General features: G+C 44.6%; 1 protein-coding gene across 2 annotated transcripts in view; it reads right to left on the reverse strand.

The window, feature by feature from the left end:
• Window positions 1–42: 42 nt before the first annotated feature.
• LOC139053726 (U1 small nuclear ribonucleoprotein 70 kDa-like) overlaps window positions 43–19,438 on the reverse strand; it is a 28,194-nt gene continuing 8,798 nt past the window's right edge. The window contains exons 5-8 of one of the 2 annotated variants that reach the window (XM_070530521.1): window positions 19,340–19,402; window positions 13,391–13,472; window positions 3,862–3,963; window positions 43–150 (exon numbers count right to left, since the gene is read on the reverse strand). In XM_070530521.1, coding sequence (XP_070386622.1) covers window positions 56–150; window positions 3,862–3,963; window positions 13,391–13,472; window positions 19,340–19,402 — 342 coding nt within the window. In that variant the 3' untranslated portion in view covers window positions 43–55. Of the gene's footprint in view, window positions 151–3,861; window positions 3,964–5,680; window positions 8,579–13,390; window positions 13,473–19,339; window positions 19,403–19,438 lie in introns of those variants that run through there. The other variant, XM_070530522.1, reaches the window with a different exon arrangement.

Here is a 19,438-nt window from a genome sequence, read left to right on the forward strand (position 1 = left end):
CCCGCCCGCTGGGCGAGAAAGCCTTTGGCAAGGTAGCCACAAGGGAGAAAGGCACTTACATGTACCGTTCATCCATGCGAGAGTCCTCACGGCCAGAGTGTTTGGTGTTTACGTCAGGGCCACCACGACGTGTGCCGCCCAAGCCACCACCTGCAAGGTACGACGTTTTATTAAAACATAAAAACACATGCAGTGTTATTCGTGCGCACGTCGAAACGTGACTTGGCTTTAACAGCTTAATAAGTACCACCTCGAGTGCACAAAACTGCTGAGTCTTCTTTGAAGTAGACAGTTAAAAACATTGGTCACACGTGCAGCCCCCCCCCCCCCCCCCCCCCTCCGAGAAGCTGCAGGAGTTTTCCAAAATTTGCACTGATAGCCAAACCACAGGTATTTCTGGCAATACATAAATTATTCCGTGTGCTTACCTTAAGGTGTGCCTAGCCTTCGCAGGCTTTCAGGATTATGCGATAATGTGTTTCAGTGCAACAGGCATTCTTGTTTTACACTGATTGTGCATAGCCCCACAACCAATACACAAGCAAGTGAATTGAATTTACACAGTGGAAAACAGTACTGTGAAAATGGCACGAGGCTTCTGCTTCCATTGCCTTTTCTTGGTGTCATTCTGTTTTCTGCAGCGATGTTTTCAACGATGCAAAGTTACACATCCAGCTTCCCACTCTCGTGGTTTAATAACATCACCTGCCAGTTCTCACATGTTTAAAAAGATCTTTTTAAATTTTCACTTGACCCTTTTGCAACGACTTGCTTCACCACTCACTGCTGTTGATTAGTGCTTATGAGTAAAATAAACCACTAAAAAAAATCATGCGCACACGATCATGGGTCCTTTGTTTACAAGCCAAACCACATTTAAAGCGTGCACTTATCACCAGCCTTTTTGCAATATTGTCTCTCACATATTTTGGCAATGGTTCACCCACATTTACTTTCCTTGTGCTGTATCACATCCCCCTGTTTATGCACTCATATTCTCAGTACCACACACTTCTGGAATTGACCTTTTATCCGTGTGTTTTGCACGTTTTCTCTTTTATACAGTTATGAGCAACACCACTCTTGATTTTATCTGTCATTCCATTAATATACCTACGAGCATGCACAACAGCAGCACAGGCAGATAGCGATTCCATTGGGGCAAGATGACAGGAACCGTCCCGAAACCACTGGAGCATGCAGCTCTGCCTCGAATTTCATGCTTCTCTTAAACAAACACACTTTGAACACTGGTATAAAACTTCTAAGCCATTGTCATTTGGGCCAATTATTTGTATTAAAAAAAAAAATTCTGAAGCATGATGTCCTGTTTATAAGCTTTACTACATTGTTTATAAAACAGCACATGTGAAACTATAGTTAAAGCACTATGTAGGGCGATTATGAAACTAGATGAACTTGAGGGGGGTCGGCATGTTGTTTGTACAGGTTAAAGTTAGGACCACACATTTTAAACATGAGCATCATTTAGCACCCGTTTGTCACATCCCACTGTTCATAATAAATAGAGTGCTCAGAAAAAAAAAAAAATGGCCACACATGCTGAGCTGAACAATTATAGAGCACTAGCAGAACGCTTGCTGCACCTTCTCATGATCAAACTAATTCAGCCATTCTGCGAACAAGTTGCAAGTCATTCACAATTTCGCATTGTGCCTGTGGTGCATGATACATAACTGCAAAAGCACCGTAGCTTCTTTGACTTGCAAATGACAAGAGGAATGCGCCGATCATTGCCATTCATGTTTATACACAGAAAATACACTCGCTTATACGACTGTGCTTGCCACCCGTACATTGGTTGCCTTTCATGGCATATTTCGTCTGGAATAACTTTATAAATGCAATTTAATCAGCAGTTTCATTTTATGTTAAGTGGTTTCATCTGAATTGTACACCTATTGATCCAAGTAACTGGTGATCGTGGCTCTGTTCTTCAAATGCCATTTTGTAACAAGCATGTGACGGCCCCTTGGGCATAATCTTTGTTGACCTGCCAGGCTCGGTGGGCAACATTGGTCACCGCACCAATAAACACCGAAGAGCACAGCTGCTCGGCAGTCAGTCATCGTTCATCACCACCACGCTGCGGAGCGTCTGTCTTACGGAGGGTGCCTCGAGCCCTGCCTTGTGCATGAACCCGGGCAGATCGTGACAGCCATGTGACATCACCCTCCTGCTGGTGCTGCTTTGCTAACAATCAATTTAGAATTTATTTTCACGACAACATGAAACGATGAAGTCAGCCATTGTCTGGGCAAAAATTAGAGCAATCGAGTAGAAAAGGCAAGTTATTTAGCTTTAGCAAGCGTCAGTAGCCCAACAATCGGAATGTGCATTGAGAAATCACGTCAGAAATGTGTCCTCAACATCTGCACAAGTTCCCTTCCACAGGTGCTCTCTCTGTGTTGAGCCAGCACTGGAGTTTGCAAATATGTCCACCTCACCATTCAGCATTGTGGAGATCCTCAACTCAGATAACCTGTACTTTTTCACCAGTTCAGTTTTTGACACTATGAGAAATTTGCTATATCCGGCACTTTTCTTTTTACAGTCAACGCATGCGTGAAGGACTTCTTGTCAATCATCTTGGACGAATAGTGAGCACAATGGATTTCAACTGATACTAAGTCCACTTAGCACAAGAACCTGGAAAGCACAGGTAAGGAACTGCAACTGATGACGATGGTGTGTTGGCGATGGCGGTGACAGTGCAGAGCTTTTATCAACAAGAAGCCTGAGGATGTGTGATGAAGGCTCGTTACCCTCGCTACCACTGTCACAAAGACGTGCACCACACAGCCCATACACACACGCACACCAACACTGTGTGCAAACAAATACTACCTGCTCGGGCAAGTGTTAACAAGTGATAAACAGTGCAACACCTAGCGAGGCCCTATCTTCATATTGCAGCATCACCCGTAATGTTTTGCCAGATAAGCGCTGTACCTTCTAGCAGAACCACAGTCTCACCAGCACCGGTGGGCAAGCGTTATCCCTCAAGACCACCTTTATTGTGAATTACGCCAGAATGCATGGCTGTGACAGAAGGTGAAATCCACGTTATACTGTGGCCCCGTGCCCACAGCAACCGACAGGCCATGCTTAAATGGCGCATTGTAATGGATGAGAACTTTCATGCACGATGTGCAGCATAAGTGCATTGATGGTGGCATGGTGCATATCTAAACGGGCTGGTTTGCTTTTGTGTCGTCTACTACTACTATATCCGAAATAAAAATGTGCAACCAGCACTTCAGGATACATGCAAGGCGCACTGTGGTTTAGCAGCTGAACAACCCAGGCTTTTAGGGTTAGCATTGCAATTAGTTTATGAAAGACCATTACACGTGAGTGACAGGAAAAGAAGAGGGGGAACTTTGGGTGTCAACGCAGGAGTAGAGGAACAAATAAGTAAATTATCACTTTTCACGGTCTTTGGAGACTAAGATATGCAATATCTTTAAGTATGAGCTTCGTATTTCGTATTATAAATAGATTGAACCATTTCGTGATCTCCTTCGAGTTTGATATATTCGATATCAACTGTAATAAGTTGGGTTACTACACAGAAAACAATTCTTACATGTAAAACTCATACGGAATGTCTGTATGCAGAAATCTGGAAACATTAAAGCGAGTTCTATATTAAACATGTAGTGGGCACAACATTGGAGCTATATATTGAGCAATGTGCAAATTCATCGAAGTATTTTAAGGTGCAAATTCAGAACAATCATAACATTTTGTTGCAGCGTCCGTGTTGAATCTCAGCATGCACAAGCGAAGCTGTGCCCAGCCCTGCAACTGGAGACCACAAAATAATGCCACACTCACCCAGACGCCGTGGCAGCCAGCCCTTGACTGTTCGTCCCCGCTCCACGTCGACCAACACCCGGCGCCCGTCAATCTTCTTCCCGTCAGCATGCTTGTAGGCCGCTGATAAAACGTCACCATCACACCCACTCAACATATGCCCAACCATAGTGTCCAGAAAGGGCCACCCACACTCGAGCAAGCAAATGAGGCCACCAATGCACAGCAGCCAAAAGTGGCATGTACATCGTCACCGATCTAGCTACAAGTAGGTGTCTCAATCAGTCTGCCAAGCCGTCCCCTTATGCCTATACCTGCCGCTAGGCAGAGATGAGCTGAACCAACTCCAGCCACAAACTCACAGCCAAGAGAAAAAGTTCAATGCAATAGTCAGTGCGATCTTGGAACAACAAGAACTGGTGGCACAGCTTTTGGCAAGCTTTCAAGAGAATAGTTATCATTTTCGTATAAGCCTGATGGTCACCATTGCCTTGCTCGAGCATGTTTCCCAGTGAAGTTCACTTACCGGAGTACTTACCGGAAGCTCACTTGGAACTTACCGCCACTCCGGTTAGTGACAATTTCATGTTCCCCACACCCTAGTGTCCCACCCCCATCACAGAGCACCAATCACAGGAAAAGCCTTACCAAATTGCATCCTTCAATAGCCTCACCTTTCTTTTCATCCAAAGTAAGACACAAAAGCTGCTCAACTGAACATGACCAGTACAGTGTCCTGCTGAACTGCCCCTTTCATACCGTACGTGTTGAAAACTGAAACCCTCATGCTCAGTCTTTACAAAGTTGTAGAGACATGCTGTGCTCTTTGCTTGGAGCTGCCAAAGCAATCAATGCTCTAAGTCTATAACATTTGATATCGTCAGTCTTGTATTCATCACGTGCCAAAAGGTATTCTGGGGGAGTGTTATTCTTGCCATAAGTCCGCTACAAAGATGGCAACACTAAGCGACATCAGAATTCACATTCGCGCCCTCGACTATCTCACAGTAACCATGTGCTTTTGATAGCACTGCCGAGACATGTCAAGAAAATTACAAATGAAAACGAGAAGCAAACAGAAAGAGAAGCCATGCATGGTAACAAAAAGCAACAATGGATACGCTTCATGCCATTAAATCTCAACCACACATTATACAATTTTACACTTTTAAAGTTTGCGATGAAAAGAACCCCATTAAGAAAAGCCAAATGCTGCATGACTCCTATGTCCAATGATCCCATAAGAACGTATAGGAACTTTATTTGTAGGATCCCTGCATGTTCATATGGGATTATTGGATACTGGGGTTGGAGGGCATATGGTACTTTCTTTTCTTTCATTTTCTTTTTTCATTGCGCTTCCTCTCTCTAGGGCATTGCAGATGGCACTTTTCTGTCAAAAACATGTAAACAGCATTGTAGACATAAATATGACTTGTTTTATATTAGTTTAGAGAAGTATAATGACCATAGAACATGACCCAGAAATGTATACTTGGACTGTCTCCTAGTAGAACTAATTCCACAAACTGTAAACATACGCGCCACATTCAGACATGAATATGACTTGTTTTATACACAGCAAACCATTTAAAAGCACAATTCTAAACATATTGTACTGCTTGCACAATGAGAAACTGCAAAATGCAATACTCCCATTACGAACACACTTGCGTAATTTTGTTGTCACCAATATTGCATGCATTTCTTTCATACAGTGCTGTGCACTTTGCTGCTTCCCAATGTGGAATGCTAGCAGATGCCAAGATGTCCATTCCTCTTCCTCAGAGGAAAATACCATGCCACAGAACAAGGAAACCTTACGTAATACAGATGAAAATTACACCAAAAGAACGAAATTTTCTTTTCGAGCGAGGGGGAACCAGTGGGCATAAACACCAACAGAATCTTGTACACGTCCCGGCCAGACACCTTTCATATTCCATACATCTTGCCCTTTGACACTGGCTCTCAACGGAGCCGTGCCTTGGTCAAAGTCGAGATCAGCCACTGGCTGGGGCTGATGATTATAAACAAACAGAATTGCCAGGTAAAAAAACAAATCTTACAAAATACAGCCCCGTGACAAGTTTACAATGCACAGCCAGATATGTAGTAATCAAAGGGACAAAACGAAAAATTTTACTGACAGCACAAAGCAATGTGGACACTAGCAACTTAGTTTGGCCACTGTAATCTTTTTGCCGCTGTGTTTCTTCAGAGCCTGCTGACCTTGCTTTCAGCTGTGTAGGTTAATCAATGTTTCCAACAAAAACGCCCAGCTTTTCCATCCAACCTTGTCCATGTGTCCACAACCTTAAAACCACAATGGCCGGCTTATCAATATATCTCTACAGCTTGCACCCTGTCCAGTCTCGATGCATCCCTCTTGCAGCAATGCAGCAACACATATGTGCTGCTTGCAAATAATTGCGTGGAACTCAATGCATGCTACAAGGCATGTATGCACCACTCACCAGCATTATACCACCACACAATATGTACTGTAACTATTGTGCCCGACTGAAACCATGACAGGTCTATGTGTACAGGTACATCCAAACTGTCAGTGTAAGTGCATACACTACACATATTTTACATGGTGTATGTCACAAGAACAAGTATTCAGCATCAAGTTATCTACATCTATGTGGCCTTTTGCTATAGCAGGCCACCCCTAGCAAAAAAAAAAAAAGCAGATGTCTATGAACCGTTACTTATCTATAACATGTACAACACAATAAAGATTCTAAGCAATTGACATAAAAAAAAGCTGCTAAGCTCAAGTGTAAGCCAAACTTTATCCTCAGAATCTCTTGAAGTCTTCTAGCCAAATGTCATAAGCCAGTGGCATACACTTTGAAAGATGAAACCATGCAACTGAACAATGTCACCATGACGACGTCCAATGGCAAAGATCCCTGACAGCTTAAACAGTTGCCTTTTCCCATCTCAAGGTTCTCTCCCTTGTACCAAGCAGTGGGTTTCAAACAACACCTTGAGAAAGTTGGCTAATTAGTTGAGTAAGAGTGCTATTAAAAAGGCCCAGTTGAAGAACATTTATGAAGACAGTACAAAAAATAGCGCTGCAGACTCACAAAATCGGAACAATTTATGGAGTAGCTCTTCACGCCAGAACACCACCACCCATCTATTTACCTGGTAGTCACAAAGCACCTTCTTCCACATATCACTGCAACTTGATTGAAAACGGATACCCATCGTCTTGGTGCGGACATTTTTTTATTCTCATGTTGCCGACAGCATCTTCCACCTTCATAGCAGATCCTTGTTGAATTTTGCTTACATTTGTCCATTGGAGGATAAGGCAAATGTTTTTACAGGGTACATTTGCTCACAATATCTGCTGTACATTCTCGTCTCATGCACAAGTTCAGTTTATTCCATCCACAGAAATTTCCTTTGGTACATTCTTACAACAATGCAACTTTACACATTTCCTCCGCAGTTACTGGAAGGTACTAGAAACACTGCACAAAAGTAGCATGTATAACAAGGAAAAAAGTTTGAATGTTTCATCCAACGGAGGCATGATTGTGCAGCTTACAGGATTTACATGTAGCCAATGAGCAATGCAGCATTTGAGGTGCTGGCTGCTTCAGTTACATACCGGAAAACCCCATAACTTAACGTTACACGCTTCCCCCACTTCCTTTCCCAAAACACCACTTCAGTCCCAGCGCTGACCAAGCTGAGACCCACATTCCCCGTCATTGTGTGCCCTAGTCATGAAGTATGCAGCAAAGACATCAAAAGGTGCCACCAATGGTACGAGGCAGCTGTTTTAATTCATGGCTGGAGTTAATGAGGCATGCATCTTAATGAAGAGGCTTAGATCAAATTCGATCAATTATGGATGTGTATGCAGAATCCACCACAATTCTGCAGGCAAAGACAAGAAAAGTAGCAGGGAAGAGTGGAGCTGACCTACCAACAGCCCAGCAAATCACCAGGAAATCTGATCTAACCTAAACAATTAAATTTCGCACCTCTCAAAATCCATGGAGCCACGTGAGCACCTCAAGCAGCTGAGCGCTTGGGAAACAGTGACATAAGCAGCTTCGCTAGGAAATCCTATTACGGCTCAATAGCTACGATGTTTAAAGACACAGCTATGTGTTATGCTACTGGAACAAAGCATGGATCACTGCACTGTACCTGCACGGTGTACCTGTAGATGGACGATGCTGAATCACCTAATCACAGTGTACTGCAGCTCATTATTTAACAGATGCAGAAACTTCGTTGTGCTGAATTTAACACAACAGTTCCTAAACATTTATGTACAGCCAGCTGAAATGAGCTATAAATTCTTATGGCTATTATAGCAGAGGGATTGCCGCTATGTACATATTTATGCTTGTTCGAAGCTTATCACGTGATACTAGCAGCAGGAAGAATTTTTAAAAGCAGAAAGCAGCAAATTCTCGCCACACCTTGTGTGGAACTGATATTTAAAGTGCAAAAGATATCCTGAATGCTAGCAAGAATAGGATAAGGGACAGGCTGCACTGACTGTGGCTTCTACAGTTTACACATGTAAGATTACATTTAAGCTGAGTCTTTCTCCGAGGGTGAGGGAGACAGCAAAGGGCCTTACCCATACACGCCTTACCACAGATACAAACCAAAGCGAGCTCCGTTTAGCGAGACACTATAGCAGACCCCCGAGCACGACATAGTAGTGAGAGTAGGCGCCCATCAGGCATCGCCAAGTCTGTGGTGAGACAAGACACAAGACGCCAAGTCACCACACTGGCACAGCCTCAGCCTCAATCCCGCAAACCGCAGCTAGGCATGGAACAGCTTGCCACAGCACCTACGCAATAGCTGCACGCAATTTCTCAGTGCCTAAACATGCTCTGTGCATCACCCTGTGGGGTGGTGGCAGGACTAGCTTGGCCCAATTAGTGTCAGCTAATTAATTAGCTCAGCTGTGCTATTAAGCTGACAGGACGTAAGCTGATTTGGCTCAGACCAACACGAAATGAATGCAGTCAAAGGTCGGCAACCTCTTTACCTTATTCCACACCCAACATGAAGGATGTTCCGATGGCCCACGCTTGATCAGTGTCCAGAGTAGAATACAAGCTTTTGGACATGTGCAGAAGTATTCATGTAATATAACAGAGGGCTCCGCGCAATAGCCCTGCATATATGCCAGGCCATGGCTAGAAAACTAGTGTTAACAAGCTGACCTTGCATGACCATCGTTATTGCTCACATTTATTCGCAATTTTTTCGCCTTTTTCTTCATCAAATGTGAGAAGAAAAAATCATCCTGAGCAATTCCACGTCCACAATGTCACAGGCACATGACCTTGCCTTTTGTAATGCAGAAAACAAAGCCACAAGACAGGCCTTTCTGCATGCAGAGTTGAGATTGACGAAAGGTTCGTAGGACATTTCTATGGCCACAGCAACGGTGACACTGTAACATGCACTTTAAAAGCGTCCATGATGGCTAAGTGATACAGGCTACAGGTGTTTTTATTCAACGGTTACAATATAGTTTATCTGCTGTTGACCTAATGCCTCCGTGATGGTACATGTTAATACCAGAGGATGACTATTTATTTGACATCACTATGTTTATAGTGGCTGCTAAAAGCTGGCTCTCATCATAGCAATGAACTCATGGCAGCGCCCTACTTGCAAAATTTTATTGTGCCATAAGCAAAAGAAGAAAAAAAAATCTTGTTTGTTAGTTATTCATAGATCGTTGACGCAGTGTGTGTGTGTGTGTGTGCACCACTTATGGCCGAAACTAGGAGAACAACTTCACCAATCTAGCTTTTCCTTTTGTCTGCAGTGATGCCCAACCTAACAGAATGCCCACCATGCCATTTATTAAGCGCTTTCAAACAAGCAGTACGCGACACAAAACGCAGACGCTCGGTGCAGCTATTGGTGGCACTGCGGCAGGCTGAACCACTGAACCAAACAGCAAACCTACTAGCCTCATGTGACAATGTAGCACGAAATGCCAACACAAAGCGTAGGTGGGGAAGCAAAGGTCACATTAGTGGGTTTCCCTGCTACGAAAAACACAGCAGTACACAATACACTGTATTGTTTTATGCATGCTTGCAATGAAGTTACACACAGCAATCTACTCTCAATATACCACAAGAAACCTAACTCTGCATCTTTCGCGATAATGGCTGCATAAGCTCAGACTACTGTGGATGTGCACAAACATTTGAATGCACAGTAACTGAAACACGCCAGCTAATCCTCTTCAGAATGGGAAGATACGTGGATGAGTTGTGCATCTGCGAACAGACTTTTTCTGCAAGGATTTTAACATTGTTGCATGCCAACCCTGTGGGTTGTACAAGCAGATTTTTCTTTTATTTTCGGGCTGTTGTAATTAGGGGTGCGGGTTATATGTGGTAAAATATGGTATTTCAGTGCAGTGCTGTAAACAACAAAAACGGTGTGGCATCAATGCTGCACAGAGATGAGAAACCTGCATTAAGTGCGAAACGAGGAAGCGAGGCAAGAATGCTGCTCAAGGCATACAAAAGCGAGAAGAGAAGCTTTTGTGATCAGAGGCCAGCATTACACCCCCCATACCAGAGGTGAAAGAACAGACAGCGACCCCTACTGTGTTTTGTTGTAGCAACTTTTTTTTATGACTGCCTGCTTGCATTATTATAAAATGTACAGCAAACAAAAATTAAATTAAACATTAACTTCTCACATTTTTGCTGAAGTGCAGTGGTTACCTGCAACTTTGTTTTTAGCAAATCACGGAGGAGCGATTTGGGGCGTCAATGTTGCTTCTGCTGAGCGCCACTGAGCAATGATGCGGTCGGCAGTGATGTAGTGAATTGTTTGTATGAATAAAATACTAAATACTTCAACATTGGTGCTTTGACCTTCACTAAAAGCAACTCCAACCATCAGTCTACGCAACCTGCAACAGAAAGATGGTGGCTAGAAATGTGTATGAGGGCCCCTTTCATTACATGTAGCTGTTTGGTGCAACCAGCAGCAAGAATACGGAAGTTACTTTAACACACGCTCCAAGACAAATGCACTGTGCCAGCAACGTTTTACTGATGCTTGCCAAAGCCAATCCTGCCAAAGATGTTCTGGCGCAGCGAGGCGAAACTTTGCCCATTTTTCCACTTTCAGAGTATGAAAATAGTGCAATTGGCACAGGTTTCCCACCACTGAATGTTGCAGCACCAGGATTGCAAAACTGTAAATACACTCGAAATCCTGCGACAACAAAATTCCCGTGACAACGAAAATTTTCGTATCCCTGGTGAACGCTCATATGATTCAATGCATTTCGCACCTCTCGACAACGAAATGTCACTGTACTACAATCCTGCATCAACGAAATTTGCCAGAACATAACTCCGCATATTACACCTACTTACGCAAGGCTAACAGGCTCCAAAATGTGCTCAAATGTGATTGCTTTGCCACAAAATTGTGTAAAATAGCACCGCATTACACTTGTGTGGGCGCCGCCATTGTTGTTTACAAAAACAACTAAGCACTGGAAGTGATTGTGTATGCAGGAAGAACATCATGACCGCCATCTTGTTTGCTGATTGCATGTTTGAATCGGGACGCATGTTGCTACCGACATGTGACGACGGTTTTTGCAACCTAGTGCAGTGCATAATGTGTGCCTTGGTGAGAAAAATGCAGCAAAAAAAGGAAATCTACGTCACAGCATGGAGTGTCACGCATCGGGCTGTGATTAAGCAACTGTTCGGGAATATGCATCCGATGCTTCAAGAATGCAGGTTTCGGTGCCACCCGACAGGCACTGCATGGGGATTGGGCACTGGATGTAGATTTGCGTGAAGGGGCCGTAATCTCGAGCAACTGCCTTTGGGTATACGGGATACGATCCTTTTCATGCTCGGCACCGGAGGCTTGCGGACCGGTGGCTTGTGGGCGACAGCGGGCGCTGGAGAAATGCTGCAGCGTACGTGGAGTGCTGTTGCTCTGCATCCGGTGCTGAGTTACGCAACATCTCGCAAAGGTGATTGTGTCTCGGAAAGCAACTGAGCGAGAATACTGCTCCAAGGCAGTGCTGCCACTGCTGATCGACACACGCAGTGCACTTTGCACTGTCGGCAATGCAGTTCTATATTCCCCGAGCAAGCGTGCCAAAGTGGGCTAAGGGTAGTTTGACATAAAGTTTTGCTCTGCAATGCATTACCTATCTGTGCTGACTCATATTGCAACGACACTCTTGCGAAAGCGAAGTTTTTCACCTTCACCACCGATTTCATTGTTGCGAGGCTCAACTGTACTTTTATGGCAAGTAAGGTGGTTCAAGGCAAAGACGAGAGTGCAGAAAAGAAAAAAAAAATGTGGGACACATTGTGAAATGAAACACTAGATAGAGGAAGGGCACGACACCCTTTTGCATTGTGCCTTCCTTATGTCTCGCTAGCAACCAACTATGATAACCTTACACTGCATTAAAGAATGGCATAAAATTCTAGTGCTGCACTGATAGCTTGCTGAGACATTTTCTTTTTTCTGATGATGGCAATATAAATGCATAAGTGCGCAGAAATCTTAGTTCCTGAATGCCCATGTGACCTTTGCTGCCCCTCACAATAAATCCAATGGGTCTCGTAAAAGTAAAATAGAAGCAAAACGTAGGTGGAAAGCAGAGAAAGAAAAGTGCACACTGGTCGTGTTCGGACCGTGCACAAGACCTCAAGTGATGGCTCCAGCCTGACCGACCGCGGTAGCAGCAGAAGTGTCCTCCGATGTCCGCCGGCGAGTCACACACATCCTCGGAGCTGGGTCTTGACAGCTCTCTCTCGCCCCCTTCTTACCATAAAGATGGAGGGGGGACGTTTCGTTGCACCACAAGAACCCAAAGAAAGCACTTGGCACACAGACACAATGGAAACAACTGTCCCGCTCTACCCTGGCACACAAGTTTCAAAGGCGGTATGGTTCACAGAACCAAGGCACCACTTTCTAAATACCATTGTCAAATCCGCTTGTAGAGGCATCAAGCAATAAAAATAGGTTAGGGGGAAAAAAAAAAGAAAGCTTCAAGAACCCTGTCGTGTAAACAGAAATTCTACTTTACAATTATGCATGTCATTATACATTGTCTCACCAACTTTCTGCAATGTAGCGAGAGCTATGGGTCATGTCAACTAACCGGAATGAAGAACCAGAGGGGCATCCCCATTGTCTGCTTCTCATCGCCCTCTACGTGATGCTGACAAAATGGAAGCTTCACGGAAGGATCAGCGGCGCACAATGGACAAGCTCTCTTTCCTGCTCGGAACACAGTCTTTGTTACCTATTGGACGACACAAGCCCTAGCCTTCGCTGCACCACACAGGGTTGGTGAGAGAGTGCACAGACCGTGTTCCTATCTAAAGAAGTGAGATAAATAAATAATAACCATAAAATAATCAGAAAAAAAAACTGCTAGCAAGCAGCACCATTTTTGCACACTACCATTACCAACAGCGCACTAAACAAATGGGAATCAGAAACAGCATCATGGCCTGGCGGTACTCACAGTGCATGTCCCGTTCGTGTTCATACTCGACGAAGGCGTAGCCCCGGGGCTTGCCGGTTATCTTGTTGTGCACGATGACAATCTGCGAGAACACCGTTGAGTGTGAATGCAGGCCATGTACTACTGTAGTGCAAGCAGCAGCATGTTCGTGTTTATCGTTATAGCTTCAGGCTGCCTCTTGCTTTAAAAGGCCCCTCACCAGGTCTGGCCATTTTGAGCTGAGAAGCACAGTGCATACAATGTGCATTGACAATCATGTCTGCTAAGTATTACATCACTACGCGGCGCGGAAAGGGCTCAAATGTCAAACTGAATGCTGTTACACCTTCTCATCATAGACGCCGCTCTCCCAGCAGGAGAGTCGACGCATATCGTGCTAGTGTGCCTATGTAAATGTGTTTGTGTGGCGACGTCGCTCACAGTGACACGTGACTTTGAGAATTGTTCAAAACAACATCTGTTATTTGTATAATCTGTTGATTCAATAGACAAATGAATGCTCAGAGAAAGAACAAAACACACAAACCAAATGTCTGCTCATTCCCATGTCGTGCACTTGCGTGCGCAGATGCCGAAACTATGCCATTTTCGAACGTGTTCTAGAGCGCGATCATGCTCTGTGATCAGATTGTCTGCCTCAGTATTCGTGTAGCACTTATACCGCAAGTCGGGCGTTCTCGTGCACAGCGTGCAAAATTGTGTGCTGTGCGAAACGAGACGATCGCAACAGCTCGCACGCGACGTTATCGGCGGAAGTGTGCCGCCCCACAAAATAGCACGAAAGTAGCAGGCTGATAGCAGGCTGACGCCTGCTCCCTCCCTGAGGCGTGAGGATTACTAAGGCGGAGTGGCCGTAATTGGTAACAGCGGTGAATTGTTTCAATGAAAAACATGGCACTGACCAGCACGAAGCTTGGTGGCGAATATCAAAGTAGCTAGGCCTAGCATTGCTGCAGTGACAGAGGATCTGCGTGCGAGAGCGCCGGCTCGATAACCAAAATGCCGCTAGTGGTGGCTTTGATTAATACCGTTTCGGACCTGTGGTCATGGCAAAGATATGGAAAATAGGACAACGAAGGTTTTCTGCGTCCGAAATTTCAGACGTTCTTATGCATTCACTCTACAGGGTACATGGTGGTGCCGTGAAGGCATCCGAATTATAGGGCACGTCAAAAAATTGGAGGTCCAGAAAATCGGTCGTTGATTGTACAGGATGTCTGTCATCAACACAAGCAATCAGTGCCTGCACACGCCTGTGCACGCCTGCACACAAATTTCTGCCACATTTCCTTTTTCCTTCGCACACAGAGTTGAGGGGTCTCTCCTAAGCTTTTCTTTGGTGGGGTCAGAGGAGTGCTGGTCGGAGGAGCTTCTGCATGATTTGGCGCGCTGCTGAGAGCATTGTCGGAGCGCAGTATTAACAGTCACTAATGCTTGTGCATTCGAATTGCCGGGCATTTTCGCCCGTTGGAATACACGTAACTTTTACAGAGTTCGAATAAACCAAAAGTTCAAATTAAGCGTGTGTGAATGAACAATATTCAACTCTATGTGGTATCGTTATTAGTGAACTGCAATGCACGGCTCTCACCGAGCGGGGACGTCAAAACTTCCCATAAAAATGCCTCACCCAAAGAAGCTGCTCACCCAGGCTGAAATCGAGGAGTGCAAAAGTTAAGCTTGCCAAAGCTGCAGGAAATGACAATGCGCATCTCAGCCTCTGTGTGCGTCACACATACTCTACCTCAAAAGCTCCTTGCAGCACTGTGGAAGCTGCGGGACTGCTTAGCCAATAGGATGGCCAGGTGCCCCTTTAGATTTGTTTGTGTCGCGTCGTATTTATAGAGTTTTCTGGCAATCCTGTCGATACATGCTCCACGGTTGGTCGATTGATGCAACAAATGTTTTGGGTTTGTAACTGTACGCTGAGTTTACATGAATGTGACAGGACACTTTGCTACATCTATATGCTTTCTCAGCAGTTCTTTTACAGCCTCTTCAGCGAGTAGTAAGGGCTAATGCCTTACAAATGTTCACCCATGCCGCATTGTCTGCTCGGCGACTATGTTTACTTGCCGCCGTCATCAAGTACCATACTTTAGTGGAGTGGTAAATCAACAATGTAGTGAACAATTGGGCCTTTGTAGCATATCGCATCGTCAATGCATCCACAGCACTAATGCTGTGGCACCATCTGCTAAGTGGAATGTGAACCACATTTGCTGCTCGGAGATGCTCCTGCAGTCCTAGCTGAGTCAAAACAAACAGCTGATCTCAATAATTAGGACAAAATATACCTGATGTTTTGCCCCGAGTGAGTGAGTGAAACAACTTTATTCTGTCCACTATAGACGTAGTGAGATTAGAGTTCGAGTGTAGTAGATAGGGGAAGTGGGTCCAATGCGGTAGGGTTTCCGACACAACAAGCGTCCGGCACGCCGGCCGGACTCTTGTTGTGTCAGAGACCCTACTGCAGCTGCATGAAGCTTTGACAGGCGTTTCACTCTGCTGCAGCTATTTTTGATACTCGGTGGCAGAAACATTGATGTATTTCATTCCCCACCGACCTGCAGTCAATAAAATGCAGAAGGAGCGACGGAAAAAATGCAAACGAAGCAACAACGATGGTGCATCAAGCAGATGCTTCCACGCTTAGTGGCTACGACTGCTTTACAGGCAACGTTTCGCTAGCAGCCCGAAATCGTCGCAAAATTCAGCACAAAATCAGCCCACTAGTCTTAGACAAAAACAAATACTAAGAACAGTGTTTGCTCCGGCACAGCCAGCAATATATTCGAACATTTTTTAACAGGGTGTCTACCAAGTTGACATTTCCAAATTCCCTGAGTTTTCCAGATTTCCCTGAGTGCCTTTGCGAAATTCCCTGAGTGATGCAGAACTATGTTTTATGGCAAGACGAGCTGGAACCATATCGCCCAATGCTGTCACTCTTTAGTAAGCATATGAAATTTTTTTTTTTAAAAGAACCGACTTAATACAATTTGAATAATAAGGAGCAGTGTTTATGTTATTAAAAAAAGGATAGAAGGGAGGGGTTAGTAAAATGCAGAGCAAATAAAATGTCTTCGAAAGAAATTGCAAATCGAGTCAGACATTCTCAAATACATATAAAAAGGAGATGCATACAGAAGGAAATATTTTCGAATATGAGCTATTTACACCAACTGATAGCAAGCTCAGTGGTATGAGGCCCGAATTTGGTCACAATTAAGAGTCTCTCTCAACAGCTCGTAAGTCAACCTCAACTGTCCTGACATACTCTCAGCCCGCACATGACGCCTCAGTGTTGTGTTTCATTGCTTTAAAGAATTTATTTTCGTTTGTATGAGGGACACCTGCATCTTGGCGTCAGCCAAGAGTGTTTTTTGAGCTCAGGCTCCTTCAAAGAAGCACTCGCATTCTTCATTCCCCGTTCATTCCTAAATGCGCTGGTCCTTTCAGCTCTCGTTCTCCTTTTGTCGCGTGTTCGCACTACGGACCATTTGAAGCATACTCTTGGTCAGTTTACAGTCAACGTACAATTTTTCAGACCCCGTAAGGGCCGCGAAAACTTCCGAAAAATCAGGCAGTCCGAAAAAATAAATGCATGTCTTTTACTGCTCTTAAGGGCTCAAATCGACACAGACACATCTGGAAAAGCTCTGAATGCCTGTCAGTACACTTATTAGGCATAGCGGTGCTGCTACTGTGACAGGAGGGGGCGGGTGCACGCATGTAAAATTAAGGAATACAAACTGTGTTCCGTGACAATTGCCCCTTTCTACACTTGTTAAGCTTCACCGCAATACATTTGCTAATGCTTCACCGCGTCACACAACTGTACTGAGGCGAAACTAACTTTCAGGAACCAGCATTATGGAATGCGCTATGCTTTCCGAGCTTCAAAGCCAAAATTATTGCTGACAACGGAGAAATGAAGAAACACGGCACCAAACAGCAAGAAGCTTAATAGCGAACGTCAAAGCAGCTAGGCGTAGCGTTGCCGCAGTGGCGGCTACGGCTTCCAGCGGATCTGCGTGTGATAGCGCCGGTTCGAGGCGGCGAGGTAATCATAATGGCAGCGGTGGTGGCTTTGGTTAATGCCGTTTCCGACCTGCGGTCACGCAGAACGTCCGGAAATTCAGACGGCAAAGAGTTCTTGGGTCCGAAGTTTCAGACGTTCTGATACATTGACTCTATGGGGTACATGGTGGTGTCGTGAAGCCGTCCAAATTATCGGGAATCCGGAAAGTTGGTCGTTGACTCTACACTGGCAACTCCTCCAGCCGAGGACAGGGCATCAAAGACGATTCGTAATGATTCCTGTCTGTTAGTCGAGCCAGCATTACCGCGACTTTCGACCCCTTCAATAAAATGAAAGCTAATTTTCCCTGATAGCGGCACAAAATCCCCGAGTTTTCCCTGAGTTTTTCCAGACTACTAAAATCCCTGAGAATTCCCAGTTGGTAGACACTCTGTTTAATATCTATTTCACGCATCAAAAACAAATAAAAATATAAAATTTGATAATATTTGAACTTTTCAAATATTTGCACACCCTGACCGGTAAGCCAATGTAAATTGTGGTATATGGTGTGCATGCACAAAGGTCCTAACACATGTCCCTTATGAGTATAATGTGTTATGTACCAAGCAAAAATAAATCTCTCTAATCCCAGCATTAATTAAGACTGTTATACCCGGAACTATATTTTGCTGCTCCTGGACATTGCCTGTGTATGCCTCATGCATTAGGCAGTGCTGGAAGTTACTTGTGAGATTCAGTATAGATGCCAAATTTTTAGGACATAGGAGTGTTTGTTTTCCCAGTTCTACATTTCTTGCATCTCTTTTTCCAGATGTATGAATTAGGTTCTAATGTAGTCACCAGCAGAAGCAGCAGAGTGTAAAGAAGCGAACACCATGGGACCAGAGTGTGTGCTGAGTGAGGAAGGTTGAAGCTACAGGGAAGTGAAGAAGAGGGCAACGAAAGTGGTCAAGTGTAAAGGAAGAAGTCAAGCGAGCAAAATGCATGCATTCAGTGTGGAAGCCTGAAAGAATTGAGTGGAACACCAGTGTTACCCTGTGAAGCATGGTAGCAGAAAGCGGGAAGCAGAATGACAATGGGTGGTGGCCATTGGCAGTGAGGAACGCAATGATCACAGGTGTCAAAGCACGAGGGATGAAGTTTCTCGTTATGTCTCATATGCTCTGATGCACCCACCACTTCTCACCACTATGCCAAGTAAACCACAGCATCAACAAGAAGAGAGGCCCATATTCATTCAATCTATTGCCTGAGGTCGTGACACACCCGTGGAACCGTGCGAGAAATTGCTCAGTTGCTCAGATGAAGTTGCACCACCGATTACAAACACACTGTCGCTCATGAATCATGGAAGTGATTTACGGCGCCCAACAAACTAGGCACATGCGACCTAGCTAACAAATTTAACGCACGTCCATGTCATGGTGATACGGATGCTGCCACTACACAAACACATCTACATCCTGTGCTCCGTTTGTATGATTACATTTGCATAAACACACCACTGCATTTGCATCATTAGTGTTGCCTTAGCATAACATTTGCTTTAACATTTCTGTAAACATCAAAGAGAGCTTGGTCTATCACTGATTACTCTGTGTGTGTGTGTCGTGTGGGATGGAGGGGGTTCCGCCAATGATTAATTTCCTTTTTTTTTATCTTGCCATCACAAGAACCCCAGAAGGAACGGAACCACCTTTCTGACATGATAGAAAATATTGTCCAAGTTGCCCTTTAATAATTGAAAACGGCTGTTGTTAAACACTTTGCATATTTCCAGCCACGCAAAAGTACTATTCGGTGCCTGTGGCTTGGTCCCAAAGGGTGCCCGGGAAACCTCCCAATAAACTTACATGCCACATGCAACCACACCAGGAGATGAAACCATGGCAACCACTTACCTTTTTGATTGGGCCAAACACCTCAAACTCTCGGCGCAGCTTTGACTCTGAAGTGTCGTAGTTCTGAAATGCACAAGGACAAAAACAACAGGGATATTC

Source organism: Dermacentor albipictus, unplaced genomic scaffold (genome assembly GCF_038994185.2).
Source record: "Dermacentor albipictus isolate Rhodes 1998 colony unplaced genomic scaffold, USDA_Dalb.pri_finalv2 scaffold_171, whole genome shotgun sequence".
Taxonomy (NCBI): domain Eukaryota; kingdom Metazoa; phylum Arthropoda; class Arachnida; order Ixodida; family Ixodidae; genus Dermacentor; species Dermacentor albipictus.